Raw genomic sequence first — 24,812 nt, 5'->3', positions numbered from 1 at the left:
TTGACCACCGCTAACGCTACATTGCTGTATTTCCATAAAACTAAATGTATGTCAGTTTGAACATTTGCTTGCCTGAGCAACAATTGTACTTTGCTGCCATCTACTGAAAAAGTTATTAAATAACAGCTTCGAGCAAGTTACACACTTGCTTCGCGGCCACTATGGGGCGCATTATGGGGAGCATTCTTTCAAGGGATGCATTCCAGAATTCCCGGCTGGCTATTCCGTTCAGACTTCGAAAAGGAAGTCAAAATACACCAAGTTAATTTTAATCATCTCCTGGAATTGTTGCCGGCATTTACATTACATGCATTTAGCAGACGCTCTTATTCAGAACGACTTACACAACTGTGCATGTTGCATCCTTTTATACAGCTGGTACAATGTCAGTGTCCTACCTGGGAATCGAACCTACGACCTTTAGGTTACAAGACCAGTTCCTTACCCATTATATTACACTGCCTCCATTTCTATGGTTATATTTTAAATTAAACGGATTATAATAGTTTACGTCGTTAAAAAAAAAAAACAGTTTAAGCTGTCAGCAGGACTGTGAATTGGTTATTACTGTCCAAAGACGATGTAAAAGATGAGCTATAAAGCTAGATGTCTAATTTTAGGATGTCTTGTATTTCTTTTCACTGAATACGAAAACAGGATAGCTATATCATATCTACATTACAGGCATTTAGCAGATGCTCTTATCCAGAGCAACTTACACAACTTTTTTTTCTTTTCTTTTTTGCATAGCATTTACATTGCATCCATTTATACAGCAAGATATATACTGAAGCATTGCAGGTTAAGTACCTTGCTCAATGGCACAACGGCAGTGTCCTACCTGGGAATCAAGTCTATGACCTTCCAATCATAAGACCAACTCCTTACCCATTATACTACACTGCCGCCTACTACTAGCCTATATCACTAATATTATAAATGCCCACTGATATAGATGGCAATTTCCCCCCAAAACTCCCCATAGTTTTGCCCGCTGAAGGAAAGTTGTAGTTGGTAGGGATTCCCTCTCCCATCCAGCAACAGCTCTGGTCAGCTGGGCCCCTGCAATCTTCCTATGCCAACTGGGCACATGTGTAGTCTACGCCTAAGAAAACAATGAGCTTCTGAGCTGGTGAACTTATGTGGATGTACATATCCATATTTAGCTGGTACAAAGAAATACAATATTATATAAAAAAGCTAAGTTTGTGTATCATGCACTTGAAAGCAAAATATTTCACAGTGTTAAAAACAATACGACACACTAGTGCATGGACCCATAATCTGACAAAATTGTTTAGTGTTATGTGTCTGCAAAATAAATAGAGCATGAATGCACATAATAAATTGAGTTTTCCAAACTGGCAGAAAATATGCATTAAAGAAGGTATGATACAACCCTTTCTCCTTCATTACAACAACAGGATAACAAACATCTTCCATCATAACAAAGATCACAATAATAAACAGTGTTGTCCTTCATCATATAGGGTATTAAACAGCACTTCCTCTTTCATCATATGAACAGCGTTTTCCTCAGTGTGTGTTGCAGGCTGATAGAGTATGCCTCTCCTGGGTTGCTCTGGGGTCGCTCATATATGATTGCATTCACCTCTGTGTGCACATCCAAAAGGCTGAGTTTCCTGTAAAGGACCACAGGACATCAGAAACATAAGCAATGTTAAGCAAAGGCCAACAATGAAAAAGCAACACTATTGAATGGCTACAACCACGCCAGTTTGCATTGCAGTTTCTCAATGTTTTCATCTCTCTTGCTATTCATGCTAGTTAGCTACCTGGAAGTGTGACATCAAGTAACTTCATTTATGTCAACCTAGAACCAAAGTACAAATAAGATTCATATATTTAACATCTAAAGTATTTGCCCACTTCCTGTTTTTCACAAATATTGTGCATTTGCCACACTGAATGGTTTCAGATCTTTAGACAAAATGTAATATTAGACAAGCAGAAACTGGGTAAACACAAAACTCATCTTTTAAATTATGATTTCATTTACTTAATGAAAAAAGTTACAAAACCCCCATGTCTGGTCATCTGTCCATGAGCTGAAGCTGAAGCATAATTGGGTTATGCAGCAAGAAAATGATACAAAACTCAAAAGCAAGTTCACATATGAATGGTCAAAGTCCTGACTTGAACCCAATAGAGATGCAGGACCTGAATCGAGCAGTTAATGCTCGAAAACCTACAAATCTGTCTGAATTAAAGCAGTTCTGAAAAGAAGAGTGGACTAAAATTCCTCCACAGCAATGTGAAAGACTGATAAAGGTGAAGCAACCAGTTATTAAGTATAACGGGGCAATTACTCTTTCACATGGATGATGTGGGTGTTTGATAACGTTCTTTATTAAATAACCTCAAATAATAATTGTAAAACTGTTTTGTGTTTACTCAGGTTCCCTTTGTCTAATATTGCATTTCATCTAAAGATCTGAAACCATCCAGTGTAACAAATACCATAATAAAGGAAATCAGGAAGGGGGAAAATACTTTTTCACAGTATTGTGTTACAAAACCGTGATGCATACTCAGTAGACACGTCAACAGAAATTAATTTGAGGGATGTTTCTGAGGGTCGCGGTCTTGGGTTGACTTGCTGTATAGGTTGTTACTGCCCCCAGAGGCAGTACAGTGATGCAGTTATACTCTCAATGTTTTCTTTTCTTTGCAATTCCTCCATAACCAGCCTGACAACATTTAAACAAAATATATGAGCTGCAATTCTACAATTCCTCTGACATCATCAAGAGCTGTCAAAGAATATGGTTGTTTCATTTCCGGAAATTTTTCATTGAATTTTCATCAAACTCCCGTTCTTCCACAGTTGCATTGTCTTACATTACCTGTTGTACTTTTTTAAACCACCAGAACTTCCTAAAACATTGGAGTGCCAGTTTTATGACAAAAATTAGTTATGACGGTTTGTGAGAACTGAAGTTCTTTGTGTAGTTCAGTTTCATTTGTTGGTCTCAGCTCTGTAACTACGTTCCATGGAAATGTTGTAACACAACTTTCTGTTTGGACAGTGCTTACAACCTTTTAAACAACATCTACAAGTTTGTCAACAAATAAAAATGAGATAAAACATGTGAAACATAACTGTCTGTCCTGTCTGTTGACTTGCTTGCAGCCACAGACATGCCATGCTGTCAGCTGACTTGACCAATTGCTTCATATTCTCTTAATGTGCAGCAGCCTGAGGCACTTAATTCTGCCCTAAGCTGTTCTGCAGAGGGGACTGCCCACCCAATTGAATACATTCTCATTGAGAAATGTACATAATTTAGGGTTATCTATGTTTTCCCAGCGTTTCCTATTTTCTAACTCAAAAAGCATTGGTCAAATCATGGATTACAGCTTATCTGCACCTCAAAAGACATCTTGTCTGACAGATTAATCCCCTAGTGCTGACCCCCGTACAAGACTTCAGTTGATTTTTTTCACTACAAATGTTTATATATTGTTGTTTTGTGTGCGTGTACGCATAAATTGCAAACTGTGAATCTGTCTGTGTGCAGTGCACCTGGCAGATCCTAGTGCACTTGTTCGCTCAGATTCTTTTGTTTGCCGTTCTGTCCATGTTTACTTTCCTTCCTGTCAATGTGTAATGATTATCAGGTGTTGGTGCTAATCCAGTGCCAATGAGCACCCCACAATGATACTGACAGTAATGCAAGTTTAAATCCCAGGGGTGTTTTAGAAAAACTCTACACATAATGCATATCATGATTCAATAAAAAATGGTGAAACAGCACCTCTCCTGGCCTTTGAGCAGAGCTGCACTTAAGGCCCGCAGGTACACAGATCGGTGCCCGGAGTACTGCAGCTGCCACTCGCTCGTCCTGCACAGGCTCCAGAAGATGTCGGCGTCGGTCGGGACGCTCTCCGCGGCGCAGGCGGTCACCGGCCAGTCCGTCTCCAGGTCCTCGTCCCCGTGCCCCCGCTGGGACTGCAGCCCGGCTACGCTGTAGCTCTGGATGAAGAACAGCTTGGGCTTGCCCGCCAAACCCAGACAGGCCTCCGTGGAAAAGAGGCGTCGGACGGCGTCGAAGCGCAGCCCCGGGCCCTCCAGCTCGGTGGCCAGCAGGTGGGTGGAGGTGGCCCGGCTGACGATGCAGCAGACAAACGCGTCGTCTCCCTGGAGGTCCCCTCTGCGGGACACCTCCATCAGGGTGGAGCGGACTTCCTCCACGCTAGGCCACTTGCAGAGGACCACCCTGAAGTGCAGCTGGCTGAAAGTTTGTTCCAGCATGTCTGCAGAAATAAGAGGCAACTTCAAATTTGGCATGCTTGTTTAGCACAGTTCAGAGGCAATAAGCGTGACTCTAAAACAGTGGTCTCCAACCCTGGTCCTGGGGAGCTACAGGGTCTGCTGGTTTTCATAGTGACTCTGCACTTCATTAATCAATTACAGCAGAGATCTGATGCAGAGACAACAACCTCTCCCTGAATGTCGACAAGACAAAGGAGATGATTGTCGATTTCAGGAGGGCCGGAGCAACTCACTTTCCCCTACAGGTCGATGGTACAACTGTGGAGACAGTACACAGTTTTACGTTCTTGGGGGTGCACATCACAGACAATCTCTCTTGGAGCCAGCACACCTCTTCCTTAGTGAAGAAGGCACAACAACGCCTGTACTTCCTAAGAAGGCTAAAGAGAGCTGGGCTGTGCACATCTATTCTCCCCAGGTTCTACAGGTGTACCATATCTCTCCAGGTTCTACAGGTGTAACATATAGTCCATACTGACTTGCTGCATTACTGTTTGGCATGGGAACTGTTCAGCTGCAGACAGGAAGGCCCTGCAGCGGGTTGTGAAATCGGCCCAGTACATCACCGGAACCAGTTTCCCCGCCATCAAGGACATTTACACAGAAAGGTGTAAAATAAAAGCCCGTAGCATCATGAAGGACTCCTCGCACCCCTTTCAAGGACTGTTTTACCCGCTGCCTTCTGGAAGAAGGCTGAGGAGTATCAAGACCAGAACCACCAGGTTCAAAAACAGCTTTTTTTCACAGGCTGTTGGTCTCCTGAACTGTCCTACCTGAAGGTTTTTTAGACTTACATAAGGACTTCAGCATTTTAACAGTCAGACACTCAGACGCTGTTTTTACACTTCATCTTAAGTGAAGTTTTTAAGTTTGCCGATTTTATTTTTGTACGTTCTGTTTTTATTGCGTTGTTTTTATTGCTTGTTTAATTTTTCTGTTTTTAAGTATTGCACTATGGCCCCGGGGGAACTATATTTCGTTCTACTCTTTGCATAACCTGTAAGGAGAAGGAATGACAATAAACTTAAACTAACTAACTAAGCAGTTGATTACACAGTTAACTTACCTGGTGTCTTGGGTCTCAATTGGGTGCTGATTTTAAGGTGAAAACAAAAACCAGCAGACCCTGTAGCTCTCCAGGACCAGGGTTGGAGACCACTGCTCTAAAAGCATGAATTTTAACCCAGCATGAGTAACACTTCAAATTTTTTCTGATTGCATGACTTGTTTTGAGGCTTTGCTTCCTTTAGTTTTAGGTGAAGAGGTTCGCTCAAGGTCAGAGGGACCTAGTATTTAAACCTACAGTTCTCTAATCGCTGGTCGAGCGCACCAACCACACCTCTGTTCTGCTGGTCGAGCATGCGTCCTGAGCTGGGTGATGGTGAGAGAAGACCTGAGACAGGGTTGGCAATGGCACTCACCACCATCACTGCCCACGCAGTCAATGATGACACACGTGCCTCGGGGGTCCGCCCACATCCTGTACACCTCCGGAGAGCTCTGCAACACAAAGGGACAGAGTGCTATGAGCAGAGAAGCCCCTCGAGTGGAGCCATGTGGAATCAGAGACTCCTAACACTAACATACCACCAGTGCATCTACAAAGACTCCTGATGCTACTAATGTTCAAATAATGCTATCAGTGCTACTGCAGGCCAGCTCTGATGATTACTACAGTGACCCCTATACAACTGTGCCACCTAAAGAGACCCCTGATAGTACTGTACTAGTACTAGTGTCCCACTGTATCCCCAGCGCTCCTGCTGAGATGTGTGTTGGTGTTGAGATACCTGATGCTACTGCGCTACCAGTGTGGCAAAGTGGAATACACAGCACTGAGGTCTACTCAAGTCTACACCAGGGGGGACAGAGTTCAGAACAGTTTTCATGCTCATTAAGCCATTAAACCTCAAAAACTCTCACAATGTAACAGGGAGTCTTAAATAGTCCAGTCAAGTTTGCAATTAGTTGCTTAATTAGTTTAAGCACCTCACTAGAACAAAAGTCAAGAGCCTTCAGTTACAGGGTTTGAGTGCCTTGGAACAGAGAAGATGAGCGGGGTGAACACCACTGCAATGATCCGGCCCCTTCCAGGTTTAGTGAAACCAGCTTCTTCACAGTACAGGTCACTGCCACAAAAAAAATTCACTACAGAGAATCTTTAAAAAGAAGAATCTGCATCACCTGGCTATAGTGCCATCCTGTTTCGGGCACTGAAAACTGCATGTTCTCTGCAGCTGAAATGGAACAAAAACATTTCAACAGTACTGAAATGAAAAGGGAGATTCTACTGATCCGATACACGGCATGAGTGGAAAAGGGCGACTGAGAACTTACCCTGGGGTTTGGGCATGCATTGCCACGTGTTGTGGAGACCAGGTGAGACGAACGATGTCATAGCAGGCTATGGGACACAGCACAACCGAGACTGATTGGCTGAACAGAAACCAGGACCAGGTGCAGCAGCGTGGCATAGTGACTATTTAAACCCAAGCCAATACACTGCAGGTTTTAATCCCTGGTAGAGCATTTAAATAAGTATATGGATGTTTACAGCAGACATACTCTATGTGTAAAATGCATTCATATGCATTGTGTAATTTGTTGTGTACATATTACACTGCTAAGCCACCGGGTAATGTAATGATGGCAATGTGGATATGCTGCATGTAGCCTATATACAGAAGGAGAAGATAAGGAGGCATAAGGCCTAGTGGTTCACTCACCATGTCATTGGCACACTGATGTCTTACAGCTGGTCTGCATACATTAATGCCTGCTAGAGATGACTGACCTGAAACAGAGACAGTATTTTTAATCCATAAGTAACGAAGCCATAGAAGAACAAAGGCTGACATAAGTAGTTAAGCCATAAACAAGATAAACAAAGTATAAATGTATATGCAGGTTGTTGGGAAAGAAAACAAGGTTTAAACAAAGCTAAAACAGTCAAAATAATAACAAGGCAACACTGTAGAAACTACAATCAGAAACTTAAGAAAACATATATAACTAATAAAATATAAAACTAAAATGATTTTTTTTTAAATGTATTGAAACAAAATGAGAATGTAGCAGATAAGTGGAAATAATATGGCAGAAAAATATTAAGAAAAATAAAAAAGAAAACTTTAGCACTTCAAGTTTACTTACTATTTTAGCACTTCAATCTGGTCGGCTGTTCTTGATTTCCATTTCTAATTTTTATAGTAGACATTAAACAACCAAAAATGTCCCCTAGGCAGCATCAAAATTGTCTGATTGTGTTTTCTTCGTTGAATGCTTGTCCAAAATAATCTTTTTAACAGCTATTTTTTTCCATAGCTTTTTTTCTATTAAAGAGAGCACACTTTGTTTTTATTATTTTAAAAAATGTATATAAATGTGTATTTTTTAAAAATCCTTTTCCCTCCTTTCTCCCCGGTTTTGCCCTATCATATACATATACGGCAATCATCTCCTTTGTCTTGTCGACATTCAGAGAGAGGTTGTTGTCTCTGCACCAGATCTCTGCTGTAATTGATTCATATATACTCTCATTGCTGGATGGAACCTCCTCTAATGATCCGGGAGAGTACAGACAAGCACGTGCTCTCCTCTGAAACACGTGATGCTAACCTCCACTTCTTATCGACTGCAGCTCACACAGAGACGAGTCCAAGAAAGACTCTTCATCTGCTGCTTAACAGGCAAACTCGAAGGGTCTAGATCAACCAGAGGGGGCGTTAGAGATCGACGAAGCCCCTATCGACGCCAACTGAACCATCTCTGACCTTGGGAGATAAAACTGTGTGTCACCCTGTGGGCCTACCAGCCACAATCAGTTGAAGATTGATTTTGGAGTGTGTCCAATTTTCTTCTTAGTCACCAGTTAAACAAAAACCATGTGAGTTCTAAAGGCCGAGGCATTTCTTACTGACCCTGTTTACACTTGGTTTTAAAATGCCTCTTGAGTGATCGGATCACAAGTGGACAGCGCTAAATACAAGTATAAACGACCACCAAGATGCATTGTGATCCGATCACTCAAACCACTTGCCGAGGTGGTCTGGGACGCATTTGACCAGATATATTTTGTAGTGTAAACGCTAATGCGTCCTGATGCGTCCCCAACAAGGACGTAACAGGAAAATACGTCATCAATGCAATTTTTGTCTTGTCCTGCGCTCTTTTACAAGTCGTAAATTACTTTGTCCTGCCAATCTCAACAGTTGGAATAGCCCATACATGTATATTAGTTCTTGAAACATTTTTGTTTTCTTAGCTAGCCCGTGCAAAACAAATCTGGCGCTTGCCTGGTGACAGACTTTTGACCTTTTAGCGGAAGTGACGTAGGCAGTGGTCAGCCGGACACCTTGGAGACACATGATAGACACAAGTGTGAACGGTGATGTGTCTCGGCTGTCCACTTGTGTTCGGATCACCGAAACGCATTTTAAAACCAAGTGTAAACAGGGCCACTGAGAAATAAGTCCCCTTGTCATTTGAGCAGCCAGAATGGGCCTGAGCAGTGTTCCCTCTCTCTCCTGAACCCTCACCTCCCGCCTGGTAGCGCTGAATCTTCTTAGCGAGGTCAACCCTGTGGACCCTGCGCAGGCACCTTTCAATCAGCTCCACATTCTCACAGGACACCTCTCCTAGCTTCTCCAACTCAACGACGACGTCCAGGAAACTCTGCAAAACAGGTCAGACCAGGGGTGTCCGATCTTATCCGAAAAGGGCTGGTGCGGGTGCAGGTTTTTGTTCTAACTCAGCATTAAGACTCTATTTATCAAGGTCTTGATTTTAGACCATGATTAGTTCATTGAATTAGGTGTTGTAGACCATCCAGAAGGTGAAACTACAACTACTACAATTTCAAATGAATCTAGCTGTAACAGTAGCTCAATAGAGTTCAATTAAATGTTACTTCTTTTTTCTTTTTCTAAAGCTAAGCCTCCACAATGGAAGTGCCAAAGCATTATCCTACAGAATGCATCCAGATTTCCTTATACATCTGGATGTTGGACCTCAGTTTATAATATGTTATAATTTTTCACACAACCAATAACCTCAGGGTCAGCCTCTTTCACATATAACATACATTTTAAGTTAGTTTGTTAATGCTTTTCCCAACCATTACAAAACTCTCACAACAAGAAAAGTTACCTCCCCCCCATCTATAAATAAGTATATTCAGTGTCCACTTTATTAGGTATCAAAAAGATCCCCGCACACTGAATACTTGCAAAAAGTCACTTCACTAAAAACAAGCTGAGCTTGTTGAAGTGACCTTCAGTGTGTGGATCTTTTTGTTATTATCATTGTAACTATTATCTTCGATTGCACCTGAAGTCATACTTTTTTGGATGTGCGACTCTCTTTTCATTTTGGCACTTTTTTAGGTATACCCGATTGTTAACACAAATAGCCTGCTCCTGCAAACATCAAATAATGTGATTGAAACTCAATATATAAGTTATTGTTCAACTAAACATTAGAATGGGCAAGACACATGATCTAAGTGACTTTGACTGTGTTATGATTATTGGTGCCAGATGTTGTGGTTTCTGTATCTCAGAAACAGCTGTCCTCATGGGATTTTCGCACATCACAGTCTCTAGAGTTCATAGCGAATGGTGCGATAAACAAAAAACACCCAGTGAGCGGCAGTTCTGTTGGTGAAAACAACTTGTTGAGATCAGAAGAGAATGGGCAGACTTGTTGAAGCTAACAGAAAGGCAACAAATGCTGAAATACCAGCTGTTTACAACAGTAGTGTGCAGATCATCACTGAACACACACCACATCAAACCTTGAAGCAGATGGGTTGCAGCAGCAGAAGATCAAACAAGGTTTCACTCCTGTCAGCTAACAACAGGAAGCCGAGGCCACAGTTGGCACGTGATCACCAAAACTGGCTGAAGACTGGAAATATGTTGCCTGGTCTGACAAATCTCGATTTCTGCTGCTACATTCAGATGGCAGGGGTCAGAATTTAATTTAAACAGTACAAATCCATGGATCCATTCTGCTTTGTGTCAACAGTGCAAGCTTCTGGTGGTGTAATGGTGTGGGGAAGGTTTTCTGGGCACACATTGGGCCCTTTAATACCAACTGAGCATCATTTGAACACCACAGCATACCTAAGCATTTTTGCTGACCACGTGCATCTCTTTATGGTCACTGCCTGCCATTTTTTAAATGGATACTTCAAGCAGGATAATGCACCATGTCACAAAGCACGCATCATCTCAAGCTGGCTCCACAAACATAACAGTGAATTCAGTTCACTCCAATCGCTGCATGAATGTGTGGCAAAAAATCTGCAGGGAATAAATCATGCGATAGAGTCAGCATGCACCCAAATCCCTAAAGAATACTTCCAGCACTTTGTTGAATCAATGCCACAAAGAATTGAGCCTGTTCTTAGGGGTCCTAAAAGGGGGTCTTACCTGGTACTAGACAGGTGTACCTGATAAAGTGGCCACTGAGTGTATGCATGCGTGTGTACATTTGTGCACACACAATCATTCAGAAATAATTTTGCCATTGGTATTCCACCACAAATGTTTGTACTAAGAATATACTTATTCTAATTCTAAGAAATAATCACATATTCCACAGTCTATTCTTAGTTTTATACTTGACTTTCATCAGAATGGCTTCTTGTTGTTCTTACTGTTGATTTCTCCGTTCTTCCTTTTGGCAGAGTTCCATTGAGCAGGAATATGAGGGACTGCAGGTCATCTTCACCCAGTGCTTCACTTATGTCAGTCATCAACACTCTGGAACCATTATGGATAAGTCAGAAATCACAGAACATGCATTTCCTCCCCCCACATAGAAAATACATACATTTCATTTTATTTGCTCTCCATGTACTGTAAAAAGTGTACACAAGCTTAACACTGGCACTGGAAGGTATGAAAGGTTTTCAGGGCATAACCTAGTTAAACTATTGACTTACCTAGACTACATTTTGACTGAACTTCATTTACACTTCAACTCGTGATGTATTAGTAAGCTTGCTGAACTGCAGGATGTCTGGATTAGGACTGCCCACACACTGTGGGGATCAATTTCCGGCTGATATCAAGTATAGCAAATTCTACCTCTACAAAGTGAAAATGTTACCTGTATTCCGATACATGGCATCCATTTCCCAAGATTCTTTCAACTTCTTTCTTATTGGTATGCAGTATTTTCTTTAAAATATCATAGCGTCTGATCCTGAACATGAGCTCTGGTAGAAACATGTGGTCTGCTTCATTGCGATTCATAACAGACTTCAACATTCCTCTTACATTGTCCAAACCTTTATCAGTATCCAAACTGCCACATAGGTAGAATAGCCTCTTACACTCATCTGAGGTCAGTTCCTCTGCAATTTCATTTATAGTCTGAGTTAACTGTCCATTAGCCATTGAAAAGTATTCCTCTTCTTCAATTCAAGTCTGTGACTGTAGGATTATACAGACTGCTGTTTCATTTTATATCATCACTTTGTGCTTCGCGTGCTTATGGCTGCTGAAATAAAATATTAAAAATGTTAAATGTGGTCCTTGTAACTACCTTAAATAAATTAGGAAACAGAAGGAATTATAAAGAGAAGTAAAAATTATGTTAATAATACAGAATTCACGAAATACCTTGATCACATTTCAATTTGTACAGACTGCATAATAGTGCTCTCTTCTTCAGTGAAACATTGGAAGTACTTGAACATATCTGAAATTAAAAAAAGCTTAGATTAATACAAATGTATACTGGATTATTGGTAACTCCCTTTCAGAAAATTCACCAGGAGCTAATCAAATGTGCCTTGGTATAATTGTCTGATTGTAATTCAGTTTTTGGTAACCACACCCCCTTCCAACAACTGTGTGTGCACCACAGATCATAGTAGTAGTAGTATTGCTGGTTCTCTCTTCTGGTTGACAACACGCGGTACAATAATGTCACTGATTGGCCAGAGTTCACACCCATGGGCCGTGTTTCACGAAACAGAATTAGAGTCAGCTGTATAACTGCATTGAGTAAAACCCCGAAGCCCTCACAAATATAGTTCTCACAACTCATGTAGCAAACCAGCATTCAGTAACGTCAGGGTTTGAATTGGGTTTCATTTACCCAACTTTGCCATGGCCAGACGCAAAACTGTCTTTGTGTTTTCAGAAATGTTATCGATTGAAGCGCTATTTTTAAATAGCGTAACAAACTAACGTTAATCTGGTGTCAGAAACTGTCCCTAAAATGCAGTTTAATTCGGGGAAAAATACATTCTCTGACATACAAATAGATAGGATAACGAGTTACGTTATTAGATGTTTCAGTAGGCCAGAACAGGGTGCATCTAGTCAAGCTAGTCTTTTTAAACCATGCATTTGTCCATGTAGCATTAAGATAATTCTAGCTAGCTGACATTGGAACTCGGTCTTTAAATAAGCGTTAAAATGAATGTATACCTCGTTAGAAATTCCGAGGGGATTACCCCGCTACAAAACTAGTGATAATCCCACAATTTCGCTTACGCAACTGTTACCGAAGTACGGAAGTGGGAAAACAATCAGATAACAAGTTAATACAAGTTGCGTCCGTTGAGCTGTTCAGCGGTGCCAAATCGAGCCTGAAACGGACAGTTGGCTCTGGGTGCTAAGTATGATTAAGAAAATGCTAACGGAAACATACCATATTCGCTTTTCGATGCCTCCACCCACGTTGAACTTACCCCCAAAAACTAACACGACGAAACCGAAAGTATTTTTTTCACCCAGTAGCCTATTTCATTATGATCATGCGTCATGACCACATCATCAGAACTTTAGGGTGTGTCCCAAGTTTTTGGTCGGATTTATTGCTCTTTATAAGTAAAGTGCTTTAAAAAAGAAAGATGATAGAAAAATAAATAAATAAACCTTCGTTTAGACTAGAGATACGCACCACCTGGTGATTTGTATGGGTCACGCACAGACTTCAAGCAGTCACTGCACGAAAAGGACGTGCAGCAAATGGCTACCTGAATTATTTACTTAACATTATTATGTCCCAAACATTAAAATATGAAATAGGGGACTATATATAAAAAGTGCTTTAATTTCTACATGGTGAAACTAAAATGCATAAAAATACACTTTCATAAAAGTGAGAATCTGCACTGTAACCACATGCAAATTGTTTAATTACAAATGTAAAATTGTGGAGTAAAGCCAAGAAAATCAAGAAAAAATGTTTTTGTCCCAAATATTATGGAGCTCAATATATATAATATATATGCTAAAAGATTAATTAAAATGAATTTTTAAGTTTAAACATTTCTATTTTTTATTTTCAAATTTTTAAGTTTATGTTTAAAATTAAATGTGATCATGGTCAGTTGTTCAACTGTCTTTCTGTCATTGGTTGGAATTAACAGGTATCATTTTGCCATCGACACAATATCTGAAACTTTTTATTTTATTTTCCAGAGCTCTCTCTGAGTGTCAGTCTACCACCTTGTTCATTTGCCAATAATGTATAATTAACTAGTCCATAAGTACAGTAGGTCTAATACTCAAATCCCAGAATCCAGCAGCAATGTCATCTTTTTTAGTCAAACCTGAACCTTGATCTTAAAATCATTAGATTTTAAGCGTTACATGTCCTTTGTTGAAATGTTCATGATTTGCATAGCTAGTTTCTGCATTTTTATAAGTATTGACAATTCAGGAAGACATACCTTACCATTCATAACATTATTGCAGCCAAATTTTCATAATTAAATTATGGTTATTTGAATGACTATACAAGTCTATTTGATTGGGGCTAAATTATGCCATCTTTTGACTTAACAGTCTTCTACACACCATTTCAAGATCTTAAGTCGGTACAATGCATCCTGTGTTTTATGAAACTTGGTCAATCCAGAAAAATTTTTAGTGCTTCTCAAAATAATGGAAAATTCAATCCCGGGCACTTTGTGGTTCCTTGAGGCAAATCTGTTCTTTTCAAGGAAAGGGACATGCATCTTGATTTTGTGACTCCATGTGAAAAAGGTCTAGTTACACTTAGAAAATACACTTTCAAATTTAGCATTTTCGTTTCATTTTTGACTGCTGTAGTGCCACCTTATGACCACAGCATGTGCATACAAAATGCGGCAAGTTTTTGAGCCATTTACTGTTGTTTTTCACCAATGTGGCAGAAAGAACAGAACAAAAATGAAAGGGTTCCAGGCAGTGAAAACCTGCTTAAAAAAATAGGGTGCCTTATCAAATAAATCAATTCAATCATATTTCTCCCCATTCAAAGGGGTGTCTACAGTTTTTTGTAGGATTGCTAAATTTCTCCATGTATGTTTAATTGTCAGACACGCAGCACGAGATCCCAGGAGGGCTGCAGTGTCTGCTGGTCAGCACCGGCGGTTCATTCATTGCCTAAATAATCCACACCTCTTGTTCTCAAGGCCTTAATTAGCTGGAGATTGAAAGGAAACCACAAAAACCCAGACTGCAGCCTCTTGGAAATTTAGTTTGACACCCCTATGCTACAAGGATTACAGGAAAAAATTTGCAGGCATAATGACAACCAAGAACAAGTGACAATTAGTAATATTTATTCATAAATGAAGACAAAAGTTTCCATGTGTCAGCCACTTTGATCCAGGCTTGTATACAATGTGATGAATTCCACCTTATTGACAATATAGTAGGATGGAACAGACATAAAACACTACAGTCCAGTAAGAAGACGGGAGGAAGCTCCATCTCTTTCCAGCCCCGCTGACTGTTAAACCAGTCAAACCAGCGCTTCAGTGCTCAGACTTCTTCCCAGCAGACAGGGCATACTCTACTCCAACGGCCACTACAAATGCAGCAAATCCGTATTTGAACCCCCTCAGGAAGACGTTGCCGAAGGTAACAGCTTTGCCAAAGCCACCCATGTATCGCCACGCTTCATTCCTGCAGAGATAATGCAGAAATAAATTCTATATCATACTTGCATAAAGATCTATTGAATTGGTCAGTTTAAGTCAAATGTTCTGCAGCCATTTAGCTTACTACATAGCATAACATAACTGGAAAATCATTTACATCACCAAGACATCACCTTTAGCTAAATGTAAACTAACCTAACTCACCGCTTGCTTAACCTTACTTACTTCCCATAAAGGCTACTTAAAATTTTAATAAAATAATAAAATATTCAGAAATAGATTTTTTAAATTAATTTAAAAATAGTTAAAATGTGTAGCTAAGGTACATGGTAACAATCACAACATTGACATTGTATCAGGCTAGTAATAAATAAATAAAACAAAGGTAAAAAAATAAAAGACATTCACACCGTGCCCAGGGATCCTTCAGTCCCCTACGTGCCAGTCTCTCCTTGGTGAATTCAAGTGGGGTCCCCTCCACCTTCCACTGCTTGTAATCTGGCAGTACCAGTTTACCATGCCCATGGTCGCCACCCATACCTGAGCAAATGGACAACAATCAACGCATAAAATACGTGTACATTACCGGTAACTAGATATCACCCTCCCATCTTGTACAAGTAAAGCCATTAGTAATTGTTCGTTGGCATAATTTAAGCAAACATGCTGTAACTTGCCACTCGGGAAAAACATTTGATATTTAACGTTTGTAAAATAACAGTAAAGGAACAAATGACATCTAGCGAACTAAACTGGCCTATAGATATTTCCCTGAGCGCGATCAGCTCTCTAACATAAAACACCGATATGTTTTTGTCACTACACTGAAGAGTATTAATTTGGCTCTTTGAGAAAAGGATGGAATCTTAAGCGATCTGCTCAGTGGTGAGTACATATACATGTTGTTTAAAATTGCGTTACAGTCGACAACATGTATGCTTAGTCCAGCAGTTGTCGAAGGTCTGCGTTGATACACCTTGATGGAGGGCAGGCTAATGTTAGCGTTTGAGCTGATATAGCTATTTAATTTCCTGTCTTTTGAGGCTTTGGGCAAACGCAAATATTTAACTAAAAACGTTAAACGTGATCTTGTGATTAAATAATCATTTTGGATGGGATAACAATGCACAATTCAATCAGGAAATAATTCAGAGGAAAACGCTATACGACCGATTCAAAACAACCCCCAACATACAACATAATTCTCACACAAGGTTAGGAAGAATACGTGACAACTTCGATGTCTATATTACAAATTATTAGATTAAAATCCACACACAATTAAAACGACTTTCACAAGGCCTTAGAAACAAAAAAAACCGTTTAACCAATTAGCTCAGGTTAGCTTGCTAAGTTAAATTACACGTTACTAACGTGACAGATAGAGTGCTAGCTAACTGTCGTCAGCCTAAATCCATGCTCAGCAATGCATCAATTGAACAGCTATATTAAATGCAGGAACTACTTAGATTCATGTTAATTAGGGAAAATAAATAATATTAACGTTGCAGTCAAACTACCTCGCTACTTCTTATGTTTTCTTTATGACCTCTATCAGGAAACACTCGACAGTCCTTCTCTTTCAGAGTACGGAAATGCTGAAAGACCAAATTTATTGAAGGTAACGGCGTTTTCTATTACCCCTTAGCGCAATCTAACTCAAGTTTACACTTAACTACATACATTCATGAGTTATATACTTTTTAATATATACTTTGCTTTTATATATATTTTAGTTAATAATATATACATACAATACATACAGCCGTACATACATTTTTTAGTCCCAAAATAAAACAACAATCAAAATGTAGGCTATTGTTTTGCTGCCCTCTAGTGCACGCACCTGGTTCCCTATGGCGCCCGGTTCAAGCTGCTACCACGACTGTGAAGTGCGGTATATGTGGACCCCTCAAACCTCACCCGATCATTGGTGTCGCTGGAGACTTTACATGCATATGCCTACTGGTGATAACTCAGACATACACAAATATGAAACATCTTATACACTCTTTCATTACATTACATTACATTACAGGCATTTAGCAGACGTTCTTATCCAGAGCAACTTACAGAACTTTTACATTTCATTTACATTGCATTCATTTATGCAGCAGGATATATACTGAAGCAATGCAGGTTAAGTACCTCACTCAAGGGTACAGCGGCACTGTCCTACCTGGGAATCAAACCGGGAATCAAACCCTTTCACGAAATGAGTGCATGAATTAAACTTTGTGGGTGAGCATTTCAAATAGGTGCATATATGTTTTCATTAGTATGTACATTATATACATTCTAGTATTAGTGTGTGTGTGTGTGTGTGTGTGTGTGAGAGAGAAAGAGAGAGTTTAATATGCAGGTATGAACAAGTCTCTCGTGGCATTTCATACCGAGAGCACACTTTCATTCTTTCTTTAAAAAGAAAAACACTATACGCTCCAAAGGAAATAGTCTTGATACATCAAAGGGAAGACTAATACTAAAAAAAATACCAAAATTTTCAAAATAGCTAACAAAACAAATAAACTCCACATGACAAATCAACCAAGTAAAACAAAAAGGAAGAATAGACATGGCCTTTCTGGTTATACTTGGATGGTTGAGCCATACTCTCTTCAGGGGCGACATAGCTCAGGAGGTAAGACCGATTGTCTGGCAGTCGGAGGGATGCCGGTTCAAACCCCGCCCTGGGCATGTCGAAGTGTCCTTGAGCAAGACACCTAACCCCTAACTGCTCTGGCGAATGAGAGGCATCAATTGTAAAGCGCTTTGGATAAAAGCGCTATATAAATGCAGTCCATTTACCATCTGTGTGGGTTGGATTGTATGACAAAGCCTTTCCAACCCCAAGTTCTCCTTTGCCATTATCTTGTTGTTGGAGAAAGTTATCACAAGATTGTCTTGGAGGTTACAATTTGCTAAGAAGTACCTAAAAGAGCCTACACAGTTCTGGAAAAAAGGTCTTGTCAATAGATGAGACCAAGATTCACTTGAATCAGAGTTACGCAAGAGCAAGTTGAGGAGGCTGAAAGGAACTGCCCAAGATCCAAAGCAATGCCTGGTCATGTGTGAGACATGGTGGTGTGGGTTTTATGGTTAGTGCATCTTTGGCTGCCACAGGTACTTGCTCACTTGTCTTCATTGATGATGTAACTGCTGATAGAATCAGCGGAATGAATTCTGGAGTGTACAGAACCATCTTCTCTGCTCAAGTTCAACCAAATGCCTCTGAACTCATTGGTTGGTGCTTCATCCTACACCAAGGCAATGATCACAAACATATTGCTAAAGCAACAAGAGGTCTTCAAGCCAGATCTGGCAGAGCATCACCAGAGGAGATACTCAGCAACTGGTGATGTCTATGCGTCACAGACTTCAAGCAGTCATTGCATGCAAAGGATATTCAATATAGCACAAAACATGGCTAATTTCATTTATATAACATTAATATGTCTGAAACATTGTGGTGCACTGTAAGGGGTGGGGGGTGGGGTGGGGGTGGGGGGGGGGGGGTTGTATCAAAAGTGCTGTCTACATAGTGAAACCAAAATGTATTTGATTACAAATCAAAAATTGTTTGATTACAAATCTAAAAATTTGGAGTACTGAGCCAAATCAAAAAAAAAAGTCTTTGTCCCATACATTACGGAGTTCAATGTATGTATTTTTGTCTATTTGGAGGTTAAAGTCAATAGAGCTGGCCTCCCCTGTTCGTACTGTTCACTAAGTCCCTGAACATGTTTCTGCTCAGTGAGCTATAAGTCTTCGCCATAAAGTCTGGTCAATGCATATGTGAGCTGCTACGGATGTTCAAGTTGCAAACATTAACCGTCTTCCCATTTATGTTTAGCATCAAAGCAGGGAGATTTAAAGTGGCTACTATTTGCGGTAGTTAACACCTGAATGCAAAATGGAGATACCTAACATTTAGCTGCCTGATATGAAACTGTTCAGCTGGCTAAATGCCTTTTGTTCATTGCATGATTTAGCAAATGTCAGCTAGACATCCTATACCACCATTAAACTTAACAAGCTATAGGCTAGTTTAATCAAATCAATGTTGCTTAAAAAGTTGCTATTGAGTAGGCTTTCTATATAAATGACCCATGCTCTACATGTATTATGTATCTTCTAGCTCATGTTGCTAAGTATATCATTTCCTGTGGTTATGTACAAGTCCTCCTGTACAGATTTCCTTTCAACAGTATTCCCTTCCTTTTATTTTGCGATTGACTGGATCTCACTTCAGCACATGAAACGCGGGCTCAAAGTTGACTTGTTGCAAAGTCTGTTTTGCAGTTACTGTAAGTGTATTTCTTGCTTTGCACCAAAACCTTGTGAATGCCCCAGTACCAGCATTATAAAGCCAACAGGTTATCAGAAACTTTTGCAGGTATCAAAAATATTCTATATTGTATGCAAAAATGGGCAATCTAAAACACACTTTAAAAAAATAATTTTTAAAACTCCAGAAACTAAACAGTCCATTTAAGAGCGTAAACCATCCTTCATTAAAAATGACAGTTCTTAACAAAAATAATGAACTGTCCTTCTATTTAAGTTGGGAATAAAACCAGTGTTTTGGCATTGATTTGGCAGGTATATAGCCTTTACTGGAGGTTCTAAACCTTGATACTGAAAAATATTTCTTCTGAAATGGCAACTAAATCAATATTTCACCAACATTGACTTTTTTGACAAGGAAAACATGTTCTATATTTATGTGTTGTAGTTTTATGTTTATTTTTTTTACAACAATTTAACAATTTCGAATTTATGTTTGCATTTCTTACAAACTAAAATCTTCACAGAAATTATTTTGATGAAAAAGGAAAATATAGAAAATATTTTTTGTTTTTTTCATGCCAGCTTCCCTGTTCCCCTCAGCCCATGAAACATTTTCCAATGACCAAGACTGAGAACCCCTGCTTTGGGGATCAGTTGGTTTGAGTTCTGATAATATGTCATGGCAAAGCCCTTTTTATTTTTCACATTGCTGGTCTACAAGTGGAGCAATTGCATCGAGGTCATATAGCAATAAATATCTGACAGAGCCTTTAAAACCAAGTAGTTTGTTGACAGCAAAGATACAGACATTTCTGAGAAACTGTTTTCCACAGAATTATAAATATGGGATGTTTATATTTATTCTCAGTAGCAGATGTCCAGAGTGCTGTTAAAATGGGTCACGAAACCAAAGATACTGGCAGAATTCATGAACGCCAACAATATCCTGATTTTTATGCCTAAATCACCTTATCCACCTATCAGCTATCCAATTGAGTGACTTGTTAAAACCTTAGTTGTGGCTGTCCAATAGTTGTATAGCTACGTTGGAGTAACGTTAGCCAGCTGGCAGCAGGAAGGAGAATATTAGGGAGTTAGCTCGCTGCTCCTGGAGTCAATGGGCATAGGACGTTTGTGTACGTGGTCATGAATAGAAGACACACTGATGGTTTTAATGTATCTGGAAATTGAGCTTTTATGATATCTCGTGCAGAAGTTGCATGAGATTTAATTCTTTATGCCGCAATTGAGCTGTACACGAGACCACATTATTTAATAAGGACCGAGTATTTTTTTCCATAGCAGCACTAGCGAGCTAGTCGCCACACCGCAGAACGGGGATTGTGGAGACCGTGCTGGTATGTATAGCTAACTAGACTGGTATACTTCTGTCAGTAGCTACAGTAAGTTTTATATGAGAAGACAATGGTTTTATTTATGATGCATGATCTGATCTCATGGTGATACGTTATAGGAGAGGTTTTAAGATGTATCGTTTCAGACTTACAGTCGGACTGCATTTGCATGTTAGCTGTATGGCTAGTCAGGTTCTACACTGCAGTGCTGAGGCTTTTCAGTCCTACCTACCCGACAATTAACATGTCAATTAACGTTCGTCTGTTTACTGTAATTCCTTGTTAGCCTGCATAGCGAGTTGTAATTCGATATGCTACCTCTCTAATTAGATAGCTATCTAGTCAGTCGGCTGCAGTAATATTTGATTTCAACTGAGCTAAATCATTCAAGATTTTTTCCTGGCCATAACGGAGATAGCTGACTTTACATAAATCCCTTATAGATTCAAGCGGTTAACGTAAACTAACGTTAGCTAGTGCGGTGTTCTACTTTAGTCATGACATGTGATATAGTCTAGTTAATATGTAAGCTAGTTAACTAAAGCCGAAGATTTAGCTGTTTTGATGTATCATAACCTCTAGAGAAGAAGGTTAGAATAGTAAATACTGCAATATTTTGGTGTTTAGATGATTAGTTATTCTGATGTGCTGCCGTGGCATTACAAGCCTAGTAAGTAGGCTAGTTGTGTGTTTTTTTAATTGCTATTTAATTTAGCTAGCTAAGAAGCCGAAAAGCTTCTTGTTTATTTCGGCATTCACCTATCTAGCGTTCAATGAATCCTAACACCCGGTCTGGTGTATTTGTGCGCATTCAATACCCGGAAACTTTAGCTACATTTACATTTGGGCTATGGGTTGTGGGTTGTAGGTTGCCATCTTCATGATGGTCAATCTACACCGCATGCAAGCTTCCGCTTGTGTCCGATGTACTTTCTTTGACAAGTGTCATTACAGAACTTGTATAACTCAACCAACTTTAACTATAATGTAGTTTGCTATCTGGCCAGAGTTTTTTTATCTAACATTTCTCAGTTGTCCGTTTTCCGTTGTCTTACCCCTGTTGTTTTATTGAAGTTTCATCTAATGTAACCAGGCTGTACACACTATAGAAAGCCATTTAATGTAAACCTGTTGGTAATAAAAGGGGTGTTCTCAGAGGCAGTGAGCAACTACACATTTTGAAACAAACAAACAAATAAATAAATAACTAAAAGAAAATATTTTGAGCAAACAGCAAAACCAACTTAGACCAGGTTTTGGAATAATTAGGCTAAATTGGCATCCAGCCATTAACCTGTGATATTTTGCTTAAAGGGATAGAGACTCCTGTACCTTCCATTATATTAATAGACAGCAGTAATAAATTGTTCTTTAACACAAAACGGAACCAGCCTAAATCTGAGTGTAGGTAAAATTCATGGGGCTTGCATTTGTAGAGTGCTGTATGGTGGTACCTAGGTCATCTTATCAACATTACTTGTTCAGCTGGGGGCGGGGGGAGGGGTGGGGTATGCTGTGATGGAAAGGATGTGTGGTGCTTAGGGGGTCTCTGATTTCTGTATGGCTCCTCACTAGGGGACACAAGCCATCAGGCATTATAACTGTAAAGGACAGCAGTTAACCTAAGGGTATTTCACATACAGTCCTCCAGTTAATTTACAATCAGAGATTACAGGGCTAATAAAATAAATAATGCTAACAGTCAAGAGGTTGATTGTTGTGAGCAATTGAGTAAAGCTTGTCTCTGGCTTACTTTGTGGTCTGTGGCTTACTTTGTGATTTAAGTTCTGTTACTGGGTATAATTAGCACTGGTTGGTTGTAATTAATAGTTAATAGTAATTAAATGTTCTGTAATGCCTGTGCTGGAGTTGGACTGTGCTTCCTCTCAGTTGTGAAGCCTATGTTGAACTTGGGCTGTGGTTCCTCTCAGGTGTGAAGCCTATGCTGAACTTGGGCTGTGGTTCCTCTCATGTGTGAAGCCTATGCTGAACTTGGGCTGTGGTTGCTAAGCCTGTGCTGGAGTTTAGCTCACTAAGCTACAGAGTTCGGGATGATAACAAATTCCAACAGAATTAGCACAAGCAAGATAATTACCTGTCAAGCAGAAATACTGCCAGCTCAGCACCACTTCTGAAGCCCTTCAAGTCCCTGAGCTCTTGCCATTGCTAAAAAGCCGATGTTCACGCAAGTCTTGTCTCTCACCCGGTTCAATTCCTTTTTGGTCATAATCTTTTTCATAATCGACAATATCTTTTCAACAAGTTCGCTATAACACTATTTCTGTGGTATCTCTGCTGTGTTCTTAACTGTTTAGCCAAGTGCTTTGACAGCACTCTGAATGTGCAACATGATTGACAGGCAGGTAGCCAAGCCTCCCTGCAGAGAGCTGTCCTGATTGGTTGTTCAGGCTGGGTGAAATTTAAAGTGGCTGATTTCTGAGCCCACGGCAGTCAGAGAGACTGGATTTTTTTTCTTAGAGATTATAGTTAATTGATATTGGATCGGGATATGAAGGACATTTAACCAAATATGAACAAAAGTGTTCTTAAAAAAACTTACACACTGCACCTTTTAGAACAACTATTTTACATTTTAACTGTTAATTCTGTACTTTCACTTAAGTGTATGGTACAAGATGGCTTACATCCTCTTATTTAAATGCTAGGCAAAGGGTGGAGGTAGTTCTTCCACTGTCAAACACAGGAGTTGTCAACAGTTGAATCCCCTGCTGCTTAAAGTGTCAATAAGCAGCCAGTTGAAAGGCATCTCTGAGTTCCTTTGTGATACTCAATTCCTTTTTGGGTTAAGGCAGTTCACTCCCTGGAGGCAGATCTGTCATTTTGTTGAAAAGCTAAGTGGCAAACCCAAAATGTAGAGCAGAAGCAACAAACTCAGGCTTTTGACCTACTCCACGTGACTCAGCAAGCATGTTACAACCTGGTCCAGCAACTCTGCTAGTGCTACATTGTGGATGCTACAGTATTTATTTTGAACAACTTTCTCCTCTTCTTTTGTGTTCTATATACTAATGCATTCAGCTTTTGTTACTGCAGTCCTCCAGAACTGTGTGGGCATTGAGAACACCACTACTTAAAGGGGTAGTTCACCTTATTTAAGTTTTAGTGTATGTTTTCAGTTGGCACTGACAGTTTTTGGTGTGAGGATGGATATGTTAGGCTATATGGACTATGCATATAAGGATATGTTAAGTTTCTCACCACCTGCCAGCTTTACAGTGGCTGGTGTAGATTAATCGATGGAATTTTAGTTTAAGACGATAAACATTAAATAAATCCAAAGCAGCTTATGGAGAGCATTTTTGGAGTTACCTGAAGTAGGCCTATATTTTCTTGCTTTAAACCACAAAGCTGTTGATCTGCCTACACTAGGCACTGTAAAGCCACCAGATCATGGGAAACTTCTGGAAGCGTCTAAAATATTCTCCGTCATACACAACTGACTGGGCAAATAAAATAAATAAAATCTTTAAAAAAGTAAAACTGAAATAACATGACAAACTCCAGAAAGCGTACTGTCTCTTTAAGTAGCTGGGATGGTCAGATGGGCCTTAGGTATCTCATTGGCCTGAGGAATCTGTAATGTGTGATTGGGTGGATAATACCCTGCCAAATGAAACTCAGCCTCCGTAATCAAGGCTATGGCCAAGTATGGAACACCTGCAATGCCTAGCCAGGAAGCACTAGCACAGTCAATGTTTGATTATGGTTAATGGGTCACATCACTGCAGAGCTGTGATTTATTAGTGTGCTGTTGCAAATGTAGTTGCTCTGTGTAAATGCTTAGGAATTTTGTGCCAGAACACCAACAAAACATTATCGAAAGACAGAAGAGGGAGTAGCCTTGGACTTGCAAGAGAACAAACACAGAACACTGTGAAGAACCTTCCGGAAGGAGACTTGAGGTGGAAACATATTCACATAAACCTGAGTGCTGGCACAAGTTGATTCACTGTAT

General features: G+C 39.9%; 3 protein-coding genes across 10 annotated transcripts in view; 1 reads left to right on the top strand and 2 right to left on the bottom strand.

The window, feature by feature from the left end:
• Positions 1-222: 222 nt before the first annotated feature.
• LOC118222872 (CASP8 and FADD-like apoptosis regulator) lies at positions 223-13,066 on the bottom strand. Of its 6 annotated transcripts, none has more exons than XM_035408779.1 (11): positions 12,968-13,066; positions 11,929-12,007; positions 11,414-11,522; positions 10,959-11,064; positions 8,836-8,971; positions 7,024-7,091; positions 6,635-6,701; positions 6,482-6,534; positions 5,719-5,797; positions 3,780-4,278; positions 223-1,643 (listed from the first exon to the last, which is right to left on the bottom strand). In XM_035408779.1, exons 1-11 carry the CDS (start codon positions 12,968-12,970, stop codon positions 1,517-1,519), a joined length of 1,326 nt encoding a protein of 441 aa, XP_035264670.1. In that variant the 5' UTR covers positions 12,971-13,066; the 3' UTR covers positions 223-1,516. The 6 variants fall into 6 exon arrangements, with proteins under 6 accessions (XP_035264670.1, XP_035264664.1, XP_035264666.1 ...); XM_035408773.1 differs by having other exon boundaries at positions 11,414-11,806; positions 12,968-13,040; XM_035408775.1 differs by having other exon boundaries at positions 11,414-11,803; positions 12,968-13,003.
• Positions 13,067-14,847: 1,781 nt separating this feature from the next.
• On the bottom strand, positions 14,848-16,860 carry ndufb3 (NADH:ubiquinone oxidoreductase subunit B3). The gene is made up of 3 exons (XM_035408250.1): positions 16,714-16,860; positions 15,602-15,735; positions 14,848-15,216 (listed from the first exon to the last, which is right to left on the bottom strand). Exons 2-3 carry the CDS (start codon positions 15,727-15,729, stop codon positions 15,066-15,068), a joined length of 279 nt encoding a protein of 92 aa, XP_035264141.1. The 5' UTR covers positions 15,730-15,735; positions 16,714-16,860; the 3' UTR covers positions 14,848-15,065.
• Positions 16,861-20,523: 3,663 nt separating this feature from the next.
• Positions 20,524-24,812, top strand: part of LOC118223591 (protein FAM126B-like) — a 46,723-nt gene continuing 42,434 nt past the window's right edge. Inside the window, exon 1 of one of the 3 annotated variants that reach the window (XM_035410315.1) lies at positions 20,524-20,839. The gene's annotated coding sequence lies outside the window, so the exon portion shown is untranslated. The remainder of the gene's footprint in view (positions 20,840-24,812) is intronic. The other 2 variants (XM_035410314.1, XM_035410316.1) reach the window with 2 other exon arrangements.

Source organism: Anguilla anguilla, chromosome 3 (genome assembly GCF_013347855.1).
Source record: "Anguilla anguilla isolate fAngAng1 chromosome 3, fAngAng1.pri, whole genome shotgun sequence".
Lineage (NCBI taxonomy): Eukaryota > Metazoa > Chordata > Actinopteri > Anguilliformes > Anguillidae > Anguilla > Anguilla anguilla.
This window is presented reverse-complemented; position numbering and strand designations above follow the sequence as displayed.